We start from the raw sequence: 21,478 nt of genomic DNA, 5'->3' as shown, positions 1-21,478 counted from the left end.
CCTCCCCAACCCCTCATGGACCCCCAGTACAGCCCCCCCCCAGTGCAGCCCCCCCATACCCGAGTATAACCCCCTTCCAGTACAACCCTCTCCAAGTGCAGCTCCCAGTATGGCCCCTGCACCAGGTACAGCCCCCTCAGACCTGCCCCAGCCCCTGTGGGCTTGGGGGTCCCAGTAGCGGGGGGGGGGGGGGTGTTGGGGGGATGGGGGTCCCAATGGAGTGGGGAGGGTCCCATGATGGTGAAGGGGAGGTCCCAGCAGTGGGGGGTTCCATGGTGGGTGCCCCGTTCCCAGTGTGGGGGCCCCACCCAAGGCCATATGACCCCCCCCCGTCCCCACCCTTTCCTGCTCCTGAGTCACCTCCGACGTCTTCCGGGTGCCCCGCGGCTGCTGGGGCGTCCGTCTGTCCTGCTGCAGGCGCTGCGAGCAACGGGGTCTGTCTGTCTGTCAGCCGGGGTCCGTCCGTTCGGGGAGGGGTCTGTCAGGGGGACGGGGTCTGTCTGTCCATCCTGGTGTCCATCTGTCTGCCCTGGGGGCTTCCCACCCACTGGGGTGTCTGTCTGTCTGTCTCCCTGGGTGGCCATTTATCGGGGTGTCTGTCTGTCTGTAGGGGTGTCCCCCTATCCATAGGGGCAGTCACCTGTTCGTAGGGGTGTCTGTCCATTCTTCTGGGTGTCCATCTCTCTACGGGGGCATCCATCTGTCTGTCCTCTGGGTGTCCATTGGGGCATCCATCTCCCTGTTGGGGTGTCCTTGACCTCCTGGTTCTCACCTCACGGTGCCCCTCTGTCCACAGGTCCATCCGTCCACCCTGACGCCATGTACACCGCAATCCCCACAAGGTACCACCTTCCTCCCCCCCCCCATCGCCTCCCATTACCACTCCTCATCACCCCCCATCACCCCCTGCTCACACCCCCATCACCCCTCATTACCCCCCCATCACTCCCATCACCCCAATCACCCCCTGTTCACACACACACCCATCACCCCCCATCACCCCAACCACCCCCTGCTCACATCCCTCCATCACCCCCTATCACCCTCCATCACTCCCATCACCCCAATCACCCCCTGCTCACACCCCCATCACCCCCATCACTCCCATCACCCCAATCACCCCCTGCTCACACCCCCATCACCCCCATCACTCCCATCACCCCAATCACCCCCTGCTCACACCCCCATCACCCCCATCACTCCCATCACCCCAATCACCCCCTGCTCACACCCCCATCACCCCCATCACTCCCATCACCCCAATCACCCCCTGCTCACACCCCCATCACCCCCATCACTCCCCCCTGCTCACACCCCCATCACCCCCATCACTCCCACCCCCACCCCCCCCCCCCCCCCAACCCCTTCTCCCCACAGCGGTTCCCCTTTCGGCCCCACCGCCTCCCGCCCGGGGCTGCACGTCTGGCGGGTGGAGAAGCTGCGGCCGGTGGAGGTTCCGGAGCGGAGCTGGGGCGTGTTCTTCTCGGGGGACGCGTACCTGGTGCTGCACAACGGCCCCGAGGAGCGGGCGCACCTGCACCTCTGGCTGGGTGCGCGCTGGGGACCAGGGGCTGGGGACCGGGGCTGGGGGAGCCGTGGCTCACGCTGGGTACCAGGTCCCGGGGCTGGGGGAGCCGCGGCTCACGCTGGGTACCAGGTACCGGCTCACACCGGGTGCCCGCAGGCCGGGACTCCTCGCAGGACGAGCAGGGGGCCTGCGCCCTCCTGTCCACGCAGCTGAACGCGCTGCTGGGCGAGCGCCCCGTCACCCACCGCGAGGTGCAGGGCAACGAGTCCGACCTCTTCATGCAGTACTTCCCGCACGGCATCACCTACCAGGTACCACTGCGAACCCCCACAGTGCTCCCGGCCCTCAGCATCCCCTGAGCACCGGCATCCTTCGTGGTGCTCGGCATCCTGACCCGGTGCTCGGCATCTTGACTGAGTGCTCACTCAGCATTCCACATGATGCTCAACATCCTGATCGAGTGCTCTTGGCACCTTCACTTATCCCCATTGAGCATGTGGGACTCCCCTCTAGGTGCTGGGCATCACTGGTAGGTGCTCAGCCTCCCTGGTGGGCGCTCAGCTTCCCTGGTGGGTGCTCAGCATCCTTGACATGTATAGAGCATCCTGCTGGGGGCATCAACACCAGATGCCTGGCACTCAGCATCTTCTTTGAGTGCTCGATACCTCTGGAGGGTGCTCAGCCTTCCTGGTAGGTGCCCAGCATCACCTCGGGGTGCTCAGGATCTGTACTCGGTGCTCGTCATCCCCACTGAGTGCTGGGCTGTGCACTGAGCATTCACCTTTTGGGTGCTTGGTATCTCTGCTGGGTGCTCAGCATCCCTGGTGGATGCTGGTCCCACCATGGGCGCTCAGCATCCCAATGCTGCAGGATGGTGGCGTGGCCTCGGCGTTCAAGACCCCGCGCCCCAGCGCCAACCCCGGGCACCGACTCTACCAGGTGAAGGGCAGGAGGAACATCCGGGCGAGCGAGAGGGACCTGGCCTGGAGCAGCTTCAACACCGGCGACTGCTTCATCCTTGATCTGGGCGAGGTGCGGCGCGAGCTCTGTCCCCACCATCCCCTCCCTGTGCCCCAAACCCAGGGCAATGTGTCCTGCTGGGTGTCCATCTGCCCCCTGGGGTGTCTGTCAGCTCATTGGGTTGCCCATCCACTCACTGGGTCCATCAGGGCAACTGGCCATCCATTGGGTGGCTGTTTGTCCTTCTCTTGGGGCGTCCATCCACACACAGGGCTGTCTGCCTTGGCGTGTCTATCTGCTGGGATGTCTGTCTGTCCTTCCAAGTGTCAGTCTGTTGTGCTGTTTGTCTGCCCTTCGAGGTAGCCATCTGTCCACTGGCTCCATCCATAGGGGTGTCTGTCTGTCCTTAGAGAGTTCTGTCTCTTGGGTTGCCCATCAATCAGCTGGGGGGTTCCCTGATCCATAGGGATGTGTGATTGCTGGGGTGTTTCTCCATCTGGGTGTCCATCCGTCCATTGGGAGTCATTTATCCACCTGTGTGTGTCCATCCATCCACTGGGACAGTCACTTATCCACCTGTGTGTGTCCATGCACCCATTGGGGCAGCCATTTATCCATCTGTGTGTGTCCATCCATCCATTGGGACAGTCACTTATCCACCTGTGTGTGTCCATGCACCCATTGGGGCAGCCATTTATCCATCTGTGTGTGTCCATCCATCCATTGGGACAGTCACTTATCCACCTGTGTGTGTCCATGCACCCATTGGGGCAGCCATTTATCCATCTGTGTGTGTCCATCCATCCATTGGGACAGTCACTTATCCACCTGCGTGTGTCCATGCACCCATTGGGGCAGCCATTTATCCATCTGTGTGTGTCCATCCATCCATTGGGACAGTCACTTATCCATCTGCGTGTGTCCATGCACCCATTGGGGCAGCCATTTATCCATCTGTGTGTGTCCATCCATCCATTGGGACAGTCACTTATCCATCTGCGTGTGTCCATGCACCCATTGGGGCAGCCATTTATCCATCTGTGTGTGTCCATCCATCCATTGGGACAGTCACTTATCCATCTGCGTGTGTCCATGCACCCATTGGGGCAGCCATTTATCCATCCCTGTGTCCGTCCGTCTGGGTGTCCCTTTGCCTGTGACCGCTCCATCCCCAGCCTGGGTGAGGTGGGTTGAAGCCACCACCTATGGCTCTGTCCCCACCATCCCGCTCCCTGTCCCCAGACGCTCTTGGTCTGGTGCGGCTCCGGGTGCAACGCGCTGGAGCGCAGCCGGGCGCAGGAGCTGGCCGCGGCCATCCGGGACAGCGAGCGGCGCGGCAGAGCGCGCCTGGACATCGTGGCTGATGGCGAGGAGCCACCGGAGATGCTCCAGGTATGGCAGGACCCCAATGTCCCCAGTGGGAGGAGAGGGGGTCCCCAGTGTCCCCGGGGGGTGGCTCTAAGGCCTGAGTCCGCTCTCCCGGCAGGTGCTGGGCCCCAAACCCACCTTGCCAGAGGGCAGCCCCGAGGAGGATGCTGTGGCCGACCAGAGCAATGCGCGGGCAGCCGTCCTCTACAAGGCAAGGACACGGTGGGACACCACGGTGGCACCGGGTGCCGGGCATGGCTGGGAACACCATGGTGGCCCCAGGGGACGTATGGGGCTAGGCATGGCCAGAGGACACTGCTGCAGGAGGTGACTCCCTGTCCCCGGGCAGGTGTCAGACGCGACGGGGCGCATGGACCTGACCCAAGTGGCTGCGAGCAGCCCCTTCAGCCAGAGCCTGCTCTGCTCCGACGACTGCTTCGTGCTGGACAATGGCGCCGGTGGGAAGGTCTACGTCTGGAAAGGTGCCCAGGGATGGGGATGGGGGCACACGGGGACAGGGAAAACCCCTGGTGTGGCTCTGATGCCCTATCCATAGGGCACAAGGCCAACGAGCAGGAGCGCCAGGCGGCCCTGAGGGTGGCTGAGGAGGTGATCGCCCGCATGGGTCACTCGCCCCGCACGCAGGTGGGTGCAGCGGTGAGGGGGGGCACGGGCTGGCACAGGCAGCGTCACCACATCCCTGCCCCTGCAGGTGGAAATCCTGCCCCAGGGCCACGAGACGCCGCTCTTCAAGCAATTCTTCACTGGCTGGAAGTGAGCTCCATGCCACTGCCTGCGCCCTGCCCTGTGACCATGCTGTCCCCAGCTCCACCCCTCTGCCAGCCCCATCTCCATCCCTTTTTTCCCCATCCCATCCTTGTGCCATCCCCATCCCTTTTCCCATCCACATCCCATCCCTGTGTCGTCCCATCCTTATCCTTTTGCCCATCCCATCCCTGTGCCAAGCCCATCCCTTTCCCCATCCCCACCCCTTTGTCCATCCTGTCTCTGTGCCATCCCCATCCATTTCTCCATCCCCATCCCATCCCTGTGCCATCCCCATCCCTTTGCCCACGCCATTCCCTTCCCCATCCTCATCCCCTTGCCCATCCCATCCCTGTGCCATCCCCACCCCTTTGCCCACGCCATTCCCTTCCCCATCCTCATCCCCTTGCCCATCCCATCCCTGTGCCATCCCCACCCCTTTGCCCACACCATTCCCTTCCCCATCCCCACAGCATTCCAGCCTGTGCCCTGCCCATGGTAACCCTGTGCCAGCACAAGTTCCCCACTGTCACTGCTGCTGCACCCCCACCACCCGCATGCCCTCAACACTGTCCTGCCCTGTGCACCCCTGTGCCTATCACCCCCATGTCCCCGCTGTCCCCACACTCTCACTGCCACCATCCCAATGCATCTTCCCCATCCTGCACCTGGGCCCCAGTGAATAAAGGGATGGGGTCAAGTCCTGCCCCTCACTGCCTGATGCTGGGGCACCCATTCCAAAACCATGGGGTGATTCCCCTTAGTGCTCATAGGTGATGTTGGGAACAGGAGAGCTCTGCCCTCCCTGCACCAAAACACTGGCATTTCACCCCAATTCCTGCACGGGACCACACATCCATCACCAAAGAAAAGCCCTTTTATTGTTGCTGGGAGGGATGGGGAGGAGCAAGCAGTGGGGAAAGAGCCCACAGGGCCACGGGGGGAACGGGTACCCTCAAACCCATCCTCTCCTACTTCTAAAGCAACACCAGGGAAGAGACTCAACAAGGGGAAGGTGGCGGCTGGGCTGGGCTCTTCCTTGTTCACAGTGAATTTGGGGTGATGGGGGGGGGGGGGGGTGTCCCACACTCATGGGAGACAGACCAAAAGATAGACCCAAACCCTCCTTTGGCCTTGCTGGGCGCCCTCCATGGGAGCTCATTCACACAGCCTGGAGCGTGGTTTGGGGACAGGGAAGAGAAGAGCAAACCCCTGTGGTGGGGACAGCAGAGGGGGACGCTCACGGCGAGTTTCAGGGGTGGTGACAACGCTGCAGAGGAGGTTTCATCTCTGCAGGTGATGTTAAACCCCGAGAGATGCTAGAGTCAATGCAAGGGCCTCGCCAGCGAGCCAGAACGGGGAAAGCTGCTCTGCTGCGGCCACAGGGTCAGAGGGAGCGTGGGGAAAGAGGCAACTTGTTCCCTGAAAATGCCCTGGAAGGGATTTGTCATCCCTTATCCCTGAGCCCTGCAAGAGAATTCAGAGCCTGACCCAAAGGTAGGAGCACTGCAGGGCTCGGGATGGGACCGGGGCCTTCATCCCAACCAAGGGCTGGCAATAGGGGATGGGAGAAGGGAGCAGTGCTGGGGTCAGCCCCGCCGGGAGCGGGGCGATGGCACCAGTGTGGAGAGAGAATCAGAGTCAAAAGAGGAGGAAATCAAAGGCAGAGCCGTTGGGAGGAGCGGGAGGAGCCTGGCAGTGAGCCCCATGGCCCCTCACTCGATGAGCTCCACGTAGTTGGCCGGGAACATGCCAAAGTGGCCATCGGGGCCGTAGCCGCGCCACCAGCCCTCATCGATCATCTCGATGTTGGTGATGATGTTCTCCGGATCAAAGGAGATCTCAGTGTCATCAGCTGGAATGAGACAGAGCGAGGGAGGGAAGTGAGAAACAGGCGTTAGGGGAGAAAAGAGAGAGAAGCCAACGGAGGAAAAAGAGAAGCCAGAGGAGGCCACGGAGCTGCTGCGAGGGCTGGAGCAGCTCTGCTCTGGAGCCAGGCTGAGAGAGCTGGGCTGGGGCAGCCTGGACAAGAGAAGGCTCCTGAAGGGGAGACCTGAGAGCAGCTCCAGTGCCTGAAGGGGCTGCAGGAAACCTGGAGAGGGGCTTGGGACAAGGCCAAGGGGAATGGCTTTAACCTGCCTGAGGGGAGACTGAGATGAGCTCTGGGGCAGAAGCTCTTCCCTGTGAGGGTGCTGAGGCGCTGGCACAGGGTGCCCAGAGAAGCTGTGGCTGCCCCATCCCTGGCAGTGCTCAAGGCCAGGTTGGACACAGGGGCTTGGAGCAAGCTGCTCCAGTGGAAGGGGTCCCTGCCCATGGCAGGGGTTGGAGCTGGAGGAGCTTTGAGGTCCCTTCCAACCCAAACCACTCCAGCTCCAGTTTGGGTGCAAGACCCTCTATGCAGTAGCAAGATGGGAACAGCCTGGACCCAGCAAACCCCCCTCCCTAGGGTCAGAGGGGAAGCTGGGTTCTGCAGCTCCTACCAGCCTGGTAGTCGTAGAGCGCCCGGGCACAGATCCCCTTCCCCGTCAGGTCCGGCTGCTGGTACTCCACCGGGTACTCGTATTTGGCATCATCCACATGTTCCTTCAGGAAGGAGAGAGAAGAAAAGGAGTTACCAGTGTGCACGATGCAGCTCGGGCTTTGTTAGCAGAGCAAGGGGCTGCAGAACAGGCTGTCACCACCCCAACACAATGGGGTGCACATCACAGAGCATCCTGGTTCCCTGGATGGACTGGGAGCTGTTGAACTGCAGGAGAAACAGTGGGAAGGAGGTGTACAGCACCCTGCAGCGCCCAGAGACTCGCAGCAGCCCCCCCAGGCTCAGAGCACTGTGTGCAGGTCCCAGATGCCCCCCTGGCTCGGGGAAGCTCACACCAAGTGTCTCTGCTGACTCCTAAAGGAGCATCATAAGCAGAAGCACCAGAGACCGGCAGCAGACAATCCCTCTGGCAGCCAGTCCACATCCCTTGGGATCTCTGCTGCAGGCAGTGGTTCATCACCCCATGGATGCACCCTTGAAGCTGGACCAGCTCCAGTTTCCCCACTCCTGCTCCTCTGGAAGCTCAACACTTCCAGACAGATTTGGGAATGAGAAAATCAAGTCTGTCTGAAATGCTTCTGTGTTTGAGAGCCGGGAACGGGCGGATGACTAAAGGGGAGGAAACCACACGGCCACCGCATCTCCAAGGGAAACACTGCAGCATGACACAACCCCGCTATTAGCCAGTGGAGAAGCTGACAGAGCACACCACAGAGCTGGGCTTTGTCTGCTCCGCCGGGCTGGGACGTGCAAAGCAGCAGGAGGAGAAGAGGCTGCTGAGAGCCTCCCCCATTGTCACCTCCTGGGGCAGTGACACCGGGGCCGGTAAGAGGGGCTCAGCGCCAGCACCGCTCCCTGTTGGCAATGGGAAGGATGCAACAGCATTCCCACGTGGATGCAGCCCGAGCTCGGCACTGATTCTAGCTCCCATGGCACCAACCCGAGGGGGTTCTTCATAGATGGCCGAGGAGTCCGGTGGCTCCTCGTACAGATTTGCCTCTTCCTCGTGGGAAGCTGGGACGCTGGAATTGTACCCAGAGTCTCGCCCTGTGAAAGAAACACACGGGATCTCACCATGGTACCCCCCCAAAACCTCCCCCTGGCCCCTCACTTGTCCAGCTCCCGCTCCAGGCTGAAGTGCCACCAAACTTGTGGGGCATGGATGTTCCCTGACCTGTCCTGCAAGCACAAACCCAGCCGCGAGGCCAGTGGGGGCTTATGGAATGGTAGGAAGGACAAGGGAGAGCCCCAGGATCTCCAATGAGGGAAGGAATAAGCTTGCTCAGGATGAACCATTCCCAAGTTGCTCCTCAAGCCTGACGGGGAAGGCTTGGTGCAGAGACCCTGGTCAAGAGCAGCATCTAGTGGTGACTGCGGTAGCCTTGGGCAGGGCCGGGAGCAGCCTGGGGACAAGCCAGCAGGGATGTGAAGCCACACGAGGACAAGGGAACACCTCCGTGTCACCCTCGGCCCATGGGGAGACCCTCCGGATGCAGCCAGCCCTCCTCCAGATCTGCTCTTCCCCCACACACCGCCTGGAAGAGGACAGAGCATCTCCCCACAGGCAGAGCAAGCTCTTCCCTGCATGGGTCCCTCTCCCTGCCATCGCCCCAGTGAGGGCAGCGATGTGCAGGCAGATGGGCACTGCCAGCCCTGCAACCCCGCAGTGACAACAAGCACCTGTCCTCTGCCTTCACTGGGTGATAGAACAGCCCTGACCGCACGAGTGCTCCTGCACGGGGCCAGGAAAGGTCCTTTGCTTCTGTCAAAGGCATTTTGGAAAGGCCTGAGAGCAAACTGCACATCCCCTGCAGCAGGAGGGGCTCTGGGGGTGCACAGAGCTGAATTGCAGCCTTTCAGCCAGGAGATGCCCTCAGCCCCTTGGCCACTGAGCTTTCTGCTTATCACAGACTCACAGCCTGGTCAGCGTTGGAAGGACCTTAAAGCTCCTCCAGCTCCAACCCCTGCCACGGGCAGGGACCCCTTCCACTGGAGCAGCTTGCTCCAAGCCCCTGTGTCCAACCTGGCCTTGAGCACTGCCAGGGATGGGGCAGCCACAGCTTCTCTGGGCACCCTGTGCCAGCGCCTCAGCACCCTCACAGGGAAGAGCTTCTGCCTAAGAGCTCATCTCAGTCTCCCCTCGGGCAGGTTAAAGCCATTCCCCTTGGCCTGTCCCTCCAGGCCCTTGTCCCAAGCCCCTCTCCAGCTTTCCTGCAGCCCCTTTAGGCACTGGAAGGCTGAAGGAGGAAACGCAGGGACCTCCCCACCAGGCAGCAGGAACTCACTCGCCTTCTTCCCCAGCCTCAGCATCACACTGAGCCCTTGGGACAAACTCTGCTTTCTGGCCTGAAGATCTGAACCAGAAACTCCAAGCCTGGCCTCAAGCTGCCCATTTGGGACTGCCGGTGGCAAGCGCTGGGTAGGTGAGGAAGCAAGGCCACGTACCTGCTGCGGGCACCGGAGAGGCTGGAGGCGTCCCCCGTGCAGCAGAGGGGATGAAGGCGGTCGGGGCAGCGCCCCGGGCAGGGGACCCGGGGCAGGCAGGGCTCGGCACTGAGTCCACCTCCTTCTGCAGGAAAGGGCTGCGAAGCTTGCCTAGGACAGGAGCGGGATGAGCTGCAGGAGCTGGGCAGGCACTGAGGCTTCCAGCCATGCAGCAGCAGCTCCGTGGCCCAAAGGGCTCAGTTACTGAGGGGGGCTGTGGGATGCTTTTTGCCGTAGGAGCCCCCAGCTCCATTAGCCTCCTGAGCAGGATTTTCCAGCTCTAATCCTGGCTGTGGAAAACAAGTTTGTCTCCTGGTTACAGCAGGAGCTGCAGCACAAAGATGAAAAAGGCATTTGGGGGGGGGGGAAGAGTTCTGGGGAGGATGGGGTCACCCAGCGCTTCCCGCAGGATCTCTGGAGCACCCTGAATTCCAGGCATTAGGAGCAGCAATGGGAGGGGTAGGATTCAAAGTGGGCCTTTGGCAGAAGGTAACTATCCGCTGTTATCTCCTCCATCTACGCCTCCGAAGGCAAACAAGCAAAGCAGGAGAGTTATGAGGCAAACCCTACCCCAGCACAGCCCTGAGCAAGCACCAAGACTCACAAGCCCACCCTCAGTCCCTGGGTTTTATCAGTGCCAGGGCCTCTGTCTCCCTTTCCACCACTGGAAGCTGTCAAATACTAGGGAGGGAAACCCCAAGGGGTTTTGTGCTCCTATCACAGGAGTGCTTATTCCAGATGAACTCCAGATACCTGGGAGGAGGCTGAGCTGCCTAAGAGCAGCCGCTCACCCAGGGCTAGCACGTGTGCTCAGCTACTTCCTCAGCTGCTTTCAGCTTTGCTTTCTCAGCTTCCTGGTTTCTATCTGATCAGATGATAGATCAGATTGGTCTCTTCTGAAAGAACACGCTCCTGCTTAGTTCAGCCAGTGGAAAATGGGTGGAATGAATCATGGACCCAGCCAGGTTGGAAAAGCCCTTTAAGCTCATCCAGTCCAACCGTTCCCAGCACTGCCAAGGTCACCACTGACCCATGGCACTGAGGGTGTGTGAACACTTGCAGGGACGGTGACTGCAGCCCTGCCCTGGGCAGCCTGTTCCAATGCCTGAGCACCCTCTGGGGCAGGAATTGTTCCTCAGCTCCATCTAAACCTGCCCTGGGGCAGCTTGAGGCCGTTTCCTCTTGTCCCATCCCTTGTTCCTTGGGAGCAGAGCCCAGCCCCTCCTGGCTCCATCCTCCTGTCAGGCAGTTGTAGGGAGCAATCAGGTGCCCCCTGAGCCTTCTCTTCTCCATCTGACCCCCCCAGGTCCCTCAGCCCTTCCCCATCACCCCTGTGCTCCAGGCCCTGCTCCAGCCCCATTGCCCTTCTCCGGCCCCCCTCCAGCCCCTCAATGTCTCTCTTGTAGTGAGGAACCCGGAGCTGAACACAGGATTCGAGGTGCAGCCTCACCAGTGCCCAGTGCAGGTGAATGGATGCCAGCCAGGACACACCATGACAGGGGTCCCTTTCTGCCATTAATGTGCTTGATTTTCACTTTAAATATGAAGTTTAAGCTTCAGCAGTAGAGCCAAAGCATGAAAACTCTCACCCCTGCCGCTAAAACCTGGCACAGCCCCCAGCGAGAGCCTTCCCATGGAAAACTACATGGGCTGGGTGTGACATTGCCCACGGCAGAGAACACGGGGGGGGGGGGGGGGGGCAGGAACTGTGGCCTCACAGGGAACACACAGACTGACCCCGGACCGGGATCAGGAGCCGGCTCCCTGCTGTACCTGGCTGCGAAGCTGCTGCTGTGTCCACTGGCACCGACCTCTCCCTCTGCTTGAAGATGTCCCGGGGGTTCACCTCTCTCTGTGCTATCAGCGAGGCAGCCTCCTGCAAAGGGAAGACCCCACGGTCAAGGCACCCCTGGAGCCAAGGCAGGACGGGAGCGGGGAGCCTGGCTCTGTACCTGCGCCTTCTCCACCGACTCGCTCCTCGTGCAGCCCTTCTGCCGCCTGGCCTCGTACTCTTCAGCTCGCTCCTTCTGCGGCACAAGAGGGTTTGCTGCAGCCTCGCTGGGGGCCCGGCCAGCCCCCTCCCTCCCCAGGCAGCCCCAAGGACCAGAGAGATGGGAACAGGGAACAGGGAACAGCCACGGTGCTGGAGGGTGAATGAGGAGAAACCCCCTGGATCTGGGAGGGAGACGGACCCAGGGATGGCTCGGGATAAGGACTCGGTTTCCTCCAGGCTCTTCTCCTCAGGCCAGAGCATGTCCGTGGGTCTTCCCATGTCCCCCACATGCCACAGCAGTGCCCGGGGATGCCTGGGGAGCTCCTCCATCACCTTCCTGCCTCTGCCCCACAGCACCCTGTGCTCTCCATCACGGAAGGTGGGTGAAGAAATGGGGCTAACGCTGAGGCTCACCCATTGCTGCTGCTCCTTGTCCCTGTTCTCTGCCTCTTGCTGCTGCTGGAGTCTCCTGAGGAGACAAGTGACAAAGTGAGGTTAGCAACCAGGCAGGACGAGGGGTTTGCCCTGCATGGGGCTGCTCTGGGACCTTGCCCTGCTGAGCTACACAGGGAAGAGCACAGGAAGGATGCTGCCCCTCACTTCTGGGCCGGATGAGGAGGCACAGGCCACCCCTGAAGCTGTGCAGGGGGCAAGGGCAAGGAGAGAGGGGCAGAGCAGCAGAAGCTCTTCCTTCAGCGGCACAGACACGAGCATCCAGCACAGAGGGGCCACGCAGACTTCCTCATCCGAGCTCCAAACAGGAAGGCAGTGCCCGCTGCTGCTGCAGAGCGAGCTCCACCACCCAACACAGGCTCAGAGAGGAAGGAAATCAGCAGAGAGAGGGCCCTGCACACGCTGCCTCCTCTCTGCAGGGCTCAGAGCCCCCGCACCAGCCAGCCTGAAGCCCTGGTACCCCACAAACAGCGGCTACGGGCTTCAGAAACGTGTTTCAGAAGCACCCTACAAAGGGAGGCCTTGGTCCTGGGGCAGGGAGAGCCACGGGCGATGCGGGACGAGCAGCCAAGCCTGGTGCTGGTCTGGCCAGGGAGATGCTGTCTCCCCCCAAGGGAACATGCAGCTGGGGGAGCCCCCAGCCTGGCCAGCCCTCCACCACCGCTCCAGGACAGTGAGCAAGGGGAACACAACCCCTTCACATCAGCAGGAGCAGGGCGATGCTCGCCCTGGCCGCACAGGCACTAGGAGAGGGATCAGAGCCCCGAAGGCACAGTGCCACGGGGCTGAGCCTGCCCCAGTGTGACCTGAAGCCAATCCCCTCCGCACCCACTGCCTTTGGGGGGTTTAAGTGGAACTGCAGTGACTGCAGCAGCAGGGAAAGCACAGACAGGAGCTGAGGAACAACCCTGCCTGCAGCTCGGAAGCGGTGGGGACAAGGGCACCCCGAGAGCAGAGCCAAGAGATCCCCGAGAGCAGGATCCAGGCAGCGCCAGTGGCAGGGACTCACTTCTGGGCTTCGATCTCATTGGATCTCGCTTTGTATCTCTGCTCCCTCCCTGCAGCCTCCTGCAGCTCCCGCTCCCTCCGCTCCCGCTCCAGCCGCTGCCGCTCCTCCTCTGCTCTCCTCTTCTCCTCCAGCCGCCGGTTCTCTTCATCCTTCTACCAGGGCACACACAGCAGAGCACGGGCTTAATGCTGCTGGGCCTTGGTGCCACCGCTGCAGCCCAGCGCTGCCCTTGCAGCAGGACCCAGCCCAGCTCCACACTCCCTTGGGGTCTGGAGCCCTGACTCCAGGCAGGTCAGAGAGGGAAGGTGTGGACGGAGAGAAATCTCCCCCTGAAGCCTCATCCTCCAGCACCCACCTCAGCTTTGGCCCAGAAATTATCTTTATTGACCCTCTTGATTTCGGACATTGCGTTCGTCTTCTGGTAGACAGAGCCCTGGGGGAGGCGAAGGCAGCACGCGTGAGCAGCAGGCACTGAGCCGCCGCTGCTCCTCTGTGCAGCTGGGGCCCAGGAAGCCCCCATGGAGCCAACTCACCACAGGAGCCTGAGGGCCCGAGTCCTGGAACTTGCTGTTCTCCTTGTGGAAGCTGTAGTTGGCCCCAGAGGCCTTGGCCACCTTCTCCATGATGAGTTCAGGCTCCACGTCCTCCTCGGCGCGAGCGTTGATGGTGACATGAGCCCCCTGAGCAGGAGGAAAGGCAGCACAGGAGTGAGAGGGTGGCTCTAGAAGCCACTAAACCCATCACGCTGCCTTGACGGGTCCCATCTGTGCTCCCAGAGCTCCCAAGGGAAGGAAAAGGGCTCAGATGAGTAAAAGAGGTCACCAGCCACGTTAAGATATCCCAATGCTGGGTAAGCAAACATTCCCTGGGGCTCAGAGGAGCTTTTTCCCCCCCCCCCCCTGCAGTCTCCAGAGCTGGTTTTGACTGCAGAAGGTTTGGGTTGTGACAGTGGAGGGAGTCCTGAGGCTGGGGCAGCGATCCCCAGCCCTGCTCCTGCCTGCAGACACCTCTGTGCCACCCAAAGAGCAGTGTGAGCCGAGCAGGGTCCCCATGGCCGTTCCCTAACCCAGGGGCCATGGACGTGGGGAGGAAGCAGGGAAGAGGAGCAGACCTTTAGGAAGTTGGCTATGGTGCTGAGGTGATTGGCACAGGCTCCTTTCCTCACGTCATTCACACCTTCCCCAGTCTGTGAAGAGAGTGTTCAAGGCCAGGTTGGACACAGGGGCTTGGAGCAAGCTGCTCCAGTGCAAGGTGTCCCTGCCCGTGGCAGGGCTTGGAGCTGGGGGAGCTTTAAGGTCCCTTCCAACCCAAACCATTCCATGATTCTATGACAACGGGTGCACCAGGAGGGCTCCAGGCTCCTGCCCGTCCTCAGGTGCTTCACTCAACCCATCCTAGATGGGTTCAGAGCCATTTCCCAGCAATGTCACCAGCAGCCAAGCGAGCTCCATGGCCAAGAGAGCTGCAGCAGGGAAGTGAATCCTCCCTCTTTCTCTTTGCCTGCGTCCATGGGGTTTGGGCTACACGCCCACAGCAGTGGGCACGGTACGTCCTTGGTACTGCAGCTTGGGGGAAGGGATTCAATGTGCTGGGCGTGAGCAATTCCAAAGGGAATTGAAGGGAGAAACAGTGATTTCTCCCCCGAGGCCCTTCCTGGGAAAGGTGAAGGCCAGTCCCCACTCACCCAGTTGATGAGGACATATTTGGGCAGGCCGGAGTTGGGATCCTTCACCCTGCAGAAGGCGTACATCACCTTCCCACTGTTGAGCTCCTCCACCATCTCCTCCAGGCCACCATCTGCCCCAGGAGAGAAAGGAGATGCTGTGAGACAGGAGATCACGTACACGTGGTGGGAACGGTGCTCCCTACCCCAAACCACGCTGCGAGGAGAGCCCGGTGAGCACCTCCACCACCAGCAAAGAGCCTGGGGAGGATCAGAGAAGTCCTGAGAAGCAGAGGAGGAACCGGCTGGGCCTTGGTCCCGTCCCACCTTCCACCTCTGGCGCTTCACCAAGGAGGAAGTAGAGGAGAGACCAAGAGGCTGGTGCAGGGTAAAGCAAGAGGAAACCCCGGCTGGTGTAACCCCAGGGCAGGGCTCAGGGATGGAGAAGCAGAGCCCAGCTCTGCTCAGTGATCGGAGGGTGCGCGATGGGAAGCGCTGCGCTGCCCCATGGACCGCAGCATCCCTCCTGCTGCAAGCTGATGCCAAAAAACCGCCAGAAAAGGAGAGACAACGCAAAAGCATGTGTCCTTTGAACAGAAACAGCCCTCCAGAGCACACGTCCTCCTACCTGGGCTTGTCTGACCCTTGGAAAAGCAGTGACTGCTTTCCCCCAGGCACCAGCAGGAGCCGGTCTCTGCACTGCAGCAGGACCCGCCATCGGCTTCCCCTCTGCTATTAAATATTTATGCTTTGGCTCTAAATTTGGCACCGTGGTTTCGCAGCCCGCAGGGAAGCTGAAGGCTGGAAGCCTGAAGGCGATGGGCTGGCAGGGCCCATGCTTGCCAGGTCAGTGATTACCACAGCAGCAGGCGGGGAAGGACACAAAGGGAAGTGCAGGGAGGAGCGGAGCTCCATGGAGAGGTCAGGGCTCCGCTGGCGGGGAGCAGCATGGTGACACCGTGCCCATGAGAGCGGGGTCCACGGAACCACACAGAGATGCACGCCAAAAGTCCCCCCATCCAACCACAACTCTTCTGCCCAGAGAAGCTGTGGCTGCCCCATCCCTGGCAGTGCTCAAGGCCAGGTTGGACACAGGGGCTTGGAGCAAGCTGCTCTAGGGAAGGGGTCCCTGCCCGTGGCAGAGGTTGGAGCTGGGGGAGCTTTAAGGTCCCTTCAACCCAAACCATTCTATGAGAGCAGCAAACGTGCTCTCAGCCCCAACAGCTCCCTGAAGAGCTCCTGCTCATCTAAAGGCTCCAGCACCAAACCACACAGAGCAGGGGCTTCACCGGACTCCTCACCTGACCCCGACCACCGAGGGCTTGCGAGGAACCGCTCCCAAACGGGCAAGGCAGGAGGGGAGGGGAGCGGAGGGGAGGCAGCGAGCGCTGCAGGATGCAAAGGGAGAGCAGAGCAACCTGCCTGGCTGCGCTCCCACGGCTCCAGCTGCTGTGTGGGCATCAGCAGCCAGAGAAGAAACACACACGCTAACTTCCATCAAGGGGGGAAGCAAGGAGAGCAGAGGCCGCTCCGGCAGCAGCAGCCTGGGAAAGCCAGGAAGCGCATCCCGGTCCTTCCTTTGCGGGCAGCTGGGATCTAAACCACGCCAGGCCCACAAACGGGCACCAGAACTTCAGATCCTTGGGGAAAAACGCAAGGAAAAGAGACCCAGAACCTGCCCCAAGCTCCCCCGTGCTGCTGCCCTCAGGGCTCGAGACACAAGCCCCATCAGTGAGGGGCCCGAGGCACAGGATCCGGCTGGATGCGGGGAGCAGAGCCCTGGAAGCAGCCCCAGCCTCACCCAAGGTCCCCCCGCGCTCACCCCCGGAGCCGGCCACGCGCAGGTCGTTGCTGTTGCCTTCGTAGGTGAACAGAGCCCTGAAGGAAAGGCAAGAGCGGAGCTGAGCCCCTGTGGCGCAGCCCAAAACCTGCCCAGGCTCCCGGTGCCCACGGGGGGGTCCTCACCTCAATGCACACAGTGCCACGGGGCCCCCACGCTGCCTGCCCCACCTGAGCCCCCCACAGCCCCCCCAACAGCACACATCCTCTGATACCCCCATAGACCCCACAGCCTCCCCCAGACACCCCCAGTCCCAACCTCACACCCCCACATCCCCGACACCCCCTCACCTCCAGTCCCTGCCATGCACCCCACAGACACCCCCACACCGCTCATTCACAATTCCCACCCCACAGCCCCACTGAGGCACCAGCCAAGCCTTAAACGTTCCCCTATGCACCCCCCAAACCCTACCAGCCACCCCCAAACCTCCTTATCCCGGGTCCACTTCTACCACCCACTCCCCCTCAGACCTCCCCATACACCCTACAAGCCCCTGGAGCACCCCAACAGACCCCATATGCATCCCACAGCCTCCCCATGCACCCCACTTCCCCCCATCACCCCCATGCACCCCATATCCCCCCATCACCTCCATGCACCCCACATCCCCCCCACCCCCATGCACCCCACATCCCCACCCACCCCTATGCAGCCCACTTCCTTCATCACCCCCATGCACCCCACATCCCCCCCACCTCCATGAACCCCACATCTGCCCCCACCCCCATGTACCCAACATCCCCCCCACCCCATGCACCCCACATCCCCCCATCACCCCCATGCGCCCCACTTCCCCCCATCACCTCCCTGCGCCCCACTTCCCCCATCACCCCCATGCACCCCACATCCCTCCCAATCACCCCCATGCACCCCACTTCCCCCATCACCCCCATGCACCCCACATCCCCCCCACCCCCATGCACCCCACATCCCCCCCATCACCCCCATGCACCCCACATCCCCCCCACCTCCATGCACCCCACATTCCCCCCACCCCCATGAACCCCACATCCCCCCCATCACCCCCATGCACCCCCCATCCCCCCCACCTCCATGCACACCACATTCCGCCCACCCCCATGCACCCCACATCTGCCCCCACCCCCATGCACCCCACATCCCCCCATCACCCCCATGAACCCCACATTCCCCCCACCCCCATGCACCCCACATCCCCCCCACCCCCATGCACCCCACATCCCCCCCATCACCCCCATGAACCCCACATCCCCCCCCCCCCCCATCACCCCCACATCCCTGCCAGGCCCCCTCAATCTCCCGTTGCGGACCCAGCCCTCCCTCCGCCGGCCCCTCACCAGTCGGTGGGGCTCCCCACCGCCACCACCCGCCCGTAGGCCTCCTGCAGCGCCCGCCCGTTCTTGCCGAGGTTCAGCGCCATGACACCGACAGCTCCCGCCCCGCCGCGCTGCCGCGGGCCCGCCCCGGAACCGCCCCGGCACGGCCCGCCCCCTGCACCGCCAGGCCACGCCCCCTCGGAGAACCCCGCCCCTTGGCCTCGAGGCCACGCCCCATACATGATCCCGCCCCTGGACTGCACGCCCCTCATTAAACCACGCCCCTTGATCTCTAGACCACGCCCCCCTCCATCGCCCCGCCCCATGACGGCACTGCAGACCACGCCCCCCAACGTATTGCCCCGCCCCTCCCGGCTCCCCCCGAACGCGCGGAGCCCCCCCCCGGGGTCCCCGTCCTTTGGGGGTTCATGGGGACCTTGACATGGGGCGAGTCTGCAGGGCCCCCCTCCCGGGGCAGCTCTCGGGGCTCCCCATCCCCCGACGGCTCTTGGAGACCCGGTCTCAACCCAGGTTTTGGGGAGCCCCATCCCAGAGCAGTTTTTGGGGTGGTTCTCGGGGTCCCCTGTCCCATCACAACCCCAGGGGTCCCCAACCCCCAGCGTGGCCCCACACCCTGCACCCCAAGACACCCAGACATGGCCCCAGTGCCCCCCACTTCCAGGGGTCCAACAGAGCCGCTCCGAATCCAGCCCTCTCGCTCCAGGCTCCCATGGATTTCCTCAATTTCCAACTTGCCAAGTTTTGCCTGGAGCCTCCACCTTATCCAAGGATTCCAGGGAAGCTGAAGCTCCTGGGGCAGCCACAGGTCCTGGAGCCGCCGAGGCTCTGGGAGTGGTTGAGGTTCCTGGGGTGTCTGAGGGTCCTGGGGTGTCCGACGGTCCCAGCTCACCCCTCCATCCCATGGACCTCCCGTCCCACCATCACCCCTCCATCCCATGGACCTCCCGTCCCACCATCACCTCCTCCATCCCATGGACCTCCCGTCCCACCATCACCCCTCCATCCCATGGACCTCCCGTCCCAGCTCACCCCTCCATCCCGTGGACCTTCCGTCCCACCATCACCCCTCCATCCCATGGACCTCCCGTCCCACCATCACCTCCTCCATCCCGTGGACCTTCCGACCCACTGTCACCTCCTCCATCCCGTGGACCTCCCATCCCACCGTCACCTCCTCCGTCCCGTGGACCTCCTGTCCCAGCTCACCCCTCCATCCCATGGACCTCCCGTCCCACCGTCACCTCCTCCGTCCCGTGGACCTCCCGTCCCACCGTCACCTCCTCCGTCCCATGGACCTCCCGTCCCAGCTCACTCCTCCGTCCCGTGGACCTCCCGTCCCACCGTCACCTCCTCCATCCCATGGACCTCCCGTCCCAGCTCACCCCTCCATCCCATGGACCTCCCGTCCCACCATCATCCCTCCATCCCATGGACCTCCTGTCCCACCGTCACCTCCTCCGTCCCGTGGACCTCCTGTCCCACCGTCATCCCTCCATCCCATGGACCTCCCGTCCCAGCTCACCCCTCCATCCCGTGGACCTCCCATCCCACGGACCTCCCATCCCACCGTCACCTCCTCCGTCCCGTGGACCTCCCATCCCACCATCACCTCCTCCATCCCATGGACCTCCCGTCCCACCATCACCCCTCCATCCCATGGACCTCCTGTCCCACCGTCACCTCCTCCGTCCCGTGGACCTCCCATCCCACCATCACCTCCTCCATCCCATGGACCTCCCGTCCCACCATCACCCCTCCATCCCATGGACCTCCCGTCCCACCGTCACCTCCTCCGTCCCGTGGACCTCCCGTCCCAGCTCACCCCTCCATCCCATGGACCTCCCGTCCCACCGTCACCTCCTCCGTCCCGTGGACCTCCCGTCCCAGCTCACCCCTCCATCCTGTGGACCTCCCGTCCCACCGTCACCTCCTCCATCCCGTGGACCTCCCGTCCCACCGTCATCTCCTCCATGCCATGGATCTCCCCTTGCTCCTTTATGGATTCACACTGGAGCTGGGAGACTGTTGGAAAAAAACAAGGATTTCACTGATTATTTCTCTCTTTTAGCAGCCCCCGGACACATCCGGGCTCTCCTGAACCCCAGAGCATGGATCTGCCTGGGAAGGGGCAGCTCTGAACTCCCCATTCAGCACATGGATGAGGTTCATTAAAAGCCGGGTAATGAAACATCTGGAGGGCTGGGAGCGGGGCCGGGCTTCCCGCTATTCCCTGAGGAACTCTGGCCGGGGGGACTGGGGTCACCAGTTATCCCGACGTTACAAAAGCCTTTTCATGGAGTCTTTGAGGCAAAGCAACTGAAGGACCTTTGTGGGGCTGGCAGGGAGCGCTGGGGCTGGGGCTCCTGGGAGCAGGAATCCAGGACTGTGCCAGTGAAATGGGGAGGTGGGAATTCCGGTTGGAGCCTGGGGGTCACGGCCAGGCTGAGGGTGATGGCTGCGGTGAAGCTGGTTGGAGGTGCTGGATGAGGCCCTGCTGGGTTCACCTAAGGGGGTGCTGGGTGGGCACCCATCCCACCCTTGTGTCCCTGTCATGGGGGAACAAGGCCACTGGTGAGGGTGACACGGACACCCTGGTGGGATGGGGATGCTCAGGTTTGGTGGGGCACAGGGGTAGGATGGGGCTTCCTCGGTGGGATGGGGCCACTCTGGAGGGACAGGATCAGCCTTTGCAGATGGGGGGGGGTCTCCTATTCTGTGGAGGAATCCAAATGGGATAGGGACACCCCAGCACGACAGGGGCACCCTGGCAGATGGGGGCACCTTTGGTGGAACAGGGGCACTGAGGTGGGAGGGGAGCACCTGAATGGGATGGGGCAGGGTAAGGACAAGGATGGAGGTACCCAGATGGGATGAGGAGTCCCTCTGGTGGGATGGGGTGTGCTGGGTGGGATGGAGGCAGCCAGCTGGGATGAGGAGTCCCTCTGGTGGGATGGGGTGTGCTGGGTGGGATGGAGGCACCCAGATGGGATGGGACACCCTGGATGGGATGGGGAGACTTTGGATGGAAGGGAGGTACCCAGGTGGGATACAGGCACCTCAGATAGGGCACGCTGGATGGGGTAGAGGAAGTCTGGATGAGATAGAGGGAGCCTGGATGGGATGGGGAGCACATGGTATGGGGGGATCATGGAAAGATTGAACACTGATGGGATGGCGGGGGATCTGGATGGGATGGGGTGTGCTGGATGGGAATGAGGGACTCAGATGGGATGGGGGGCCCTGGACAGGATGGGGGGGACCGGGGCAGGATGAGGGAACACAGATGGGATAGGGGGACCCTGGACATACAGGGGAGGTCCTGGATGGGATGAGGGACTCCCAGAATAGGAGCCCTGTCTGTGTAGGACGGGCCCTGGGTGTGATTGCAGGGACAGGGTCAGGGTGGGGGACCTGGGCAGGATGGGGAAAACACAGAGGGGATGGGGGGACCCTGGATGGGATGGGGGCTCCTGGACAGTATGGGAGCCCTGGCCCTGCAGGGGACACCGTGGACGTACCGGGGAGCCCCTGGATGGAACAGAGGGAACACAGATGGG

The 21,478-nt window shown here is 62.2% G+C and overlaps 2 protein-coding genes across 3 annotated transcripts; one reads left to right on the top strand and one right to left on the bottom strand.

Annotated features, from left to right (window-relative positions):
• The first annotated feature begins 709 nt into the window (after positions 1-709).
• On the top strand, positions 710-4,634 carry CAPG (capping actin protein, gelsolin like). The gene is made up of 9 exons (XM_057399131.1): positions 710-842; positions 1,378-1,550; positions 1,685-1,839; positions 2,399-2,560; positions 3,731-3,880; positions 3,975-4,067; positions 4,206-4,338; positions 4,413-4,501; positions 4,569-4,634. The coding sequence occupies exons 1-9, from the start codon at positions 820-822 to the stop codon at positions 4,632-4,634; spliced, it is 1,044 nt and encodes a 347-aa protein (XP_057255114.1). The 5' UTR covers positions 710-819.
• An 846-nt stretch (positions 4,635-5,480) lies between these two features.
• On the bottom strand, positions 5,481-18,069 carry DBNL (drebrin like). Of its 2 annotated transcripts, XM_057399115.1 has the most exons (14): positions 17,922-18,069; positions 16,585-16,640; positions 14,784-14,896; positions 14,211-14,285; positions 13,633-13,779; positions 13,455-13,532; positions 13,100-13,251; positions 12,052-12,106; positions 11,597-11,671; positions 11,418-11,520; positions 9,606-9,755; positions 8,101-8,207; positions 7,102-7,204; positions 5,481-6,476 (listed from the first exon to the last, which is right to left on the bottom strand). In XM_057399115.1, the coding sequence occupies exons 1-14, from the start codon at positions 18,002-18,004 to the stop codon at positions 6,337-6,339; spliced, it is 1,437 nt and encodes a 478-aa protein (XP_057255098.1). In that variant the 5' UTR covers positions 18,005-18,069; the 3' UTR covers positions 5,481-6,336. The 2 variants fall into 2 exon arrangements, with proteins under 2 accessions (XP_057255098.1, XP_057255099.1); XM_057399116.1 differs by lacking the exon at positions 14,211-14,285.
• Positions 18,070-21,478: the final 3,409 nt, after the last annotated feature.

This window comes from Pezoporus wallicus, unplaced genomic scaffold (genome assembly GCF_028554395.1).
Source record: "Pezoporus wallicus isolate ANWC-B61680 ecotype Strahan unplaced genomic scaffold, APGP_CSIRO_Pwel_v1 contig_8591, whole genome shotgun sequence".
Taxonomy (NCBI): Eukaryota; Metazoa; Chordata; class Aves; order Psittaciformes; family Psittacidae; genus Pezoporus; species Pezoporus wallicus.
The sequence above is the reverse complement of the archived record's forward strand: the minus strand, read 5'-3'. Positions and strand labels throughout refer to the sequence as shown.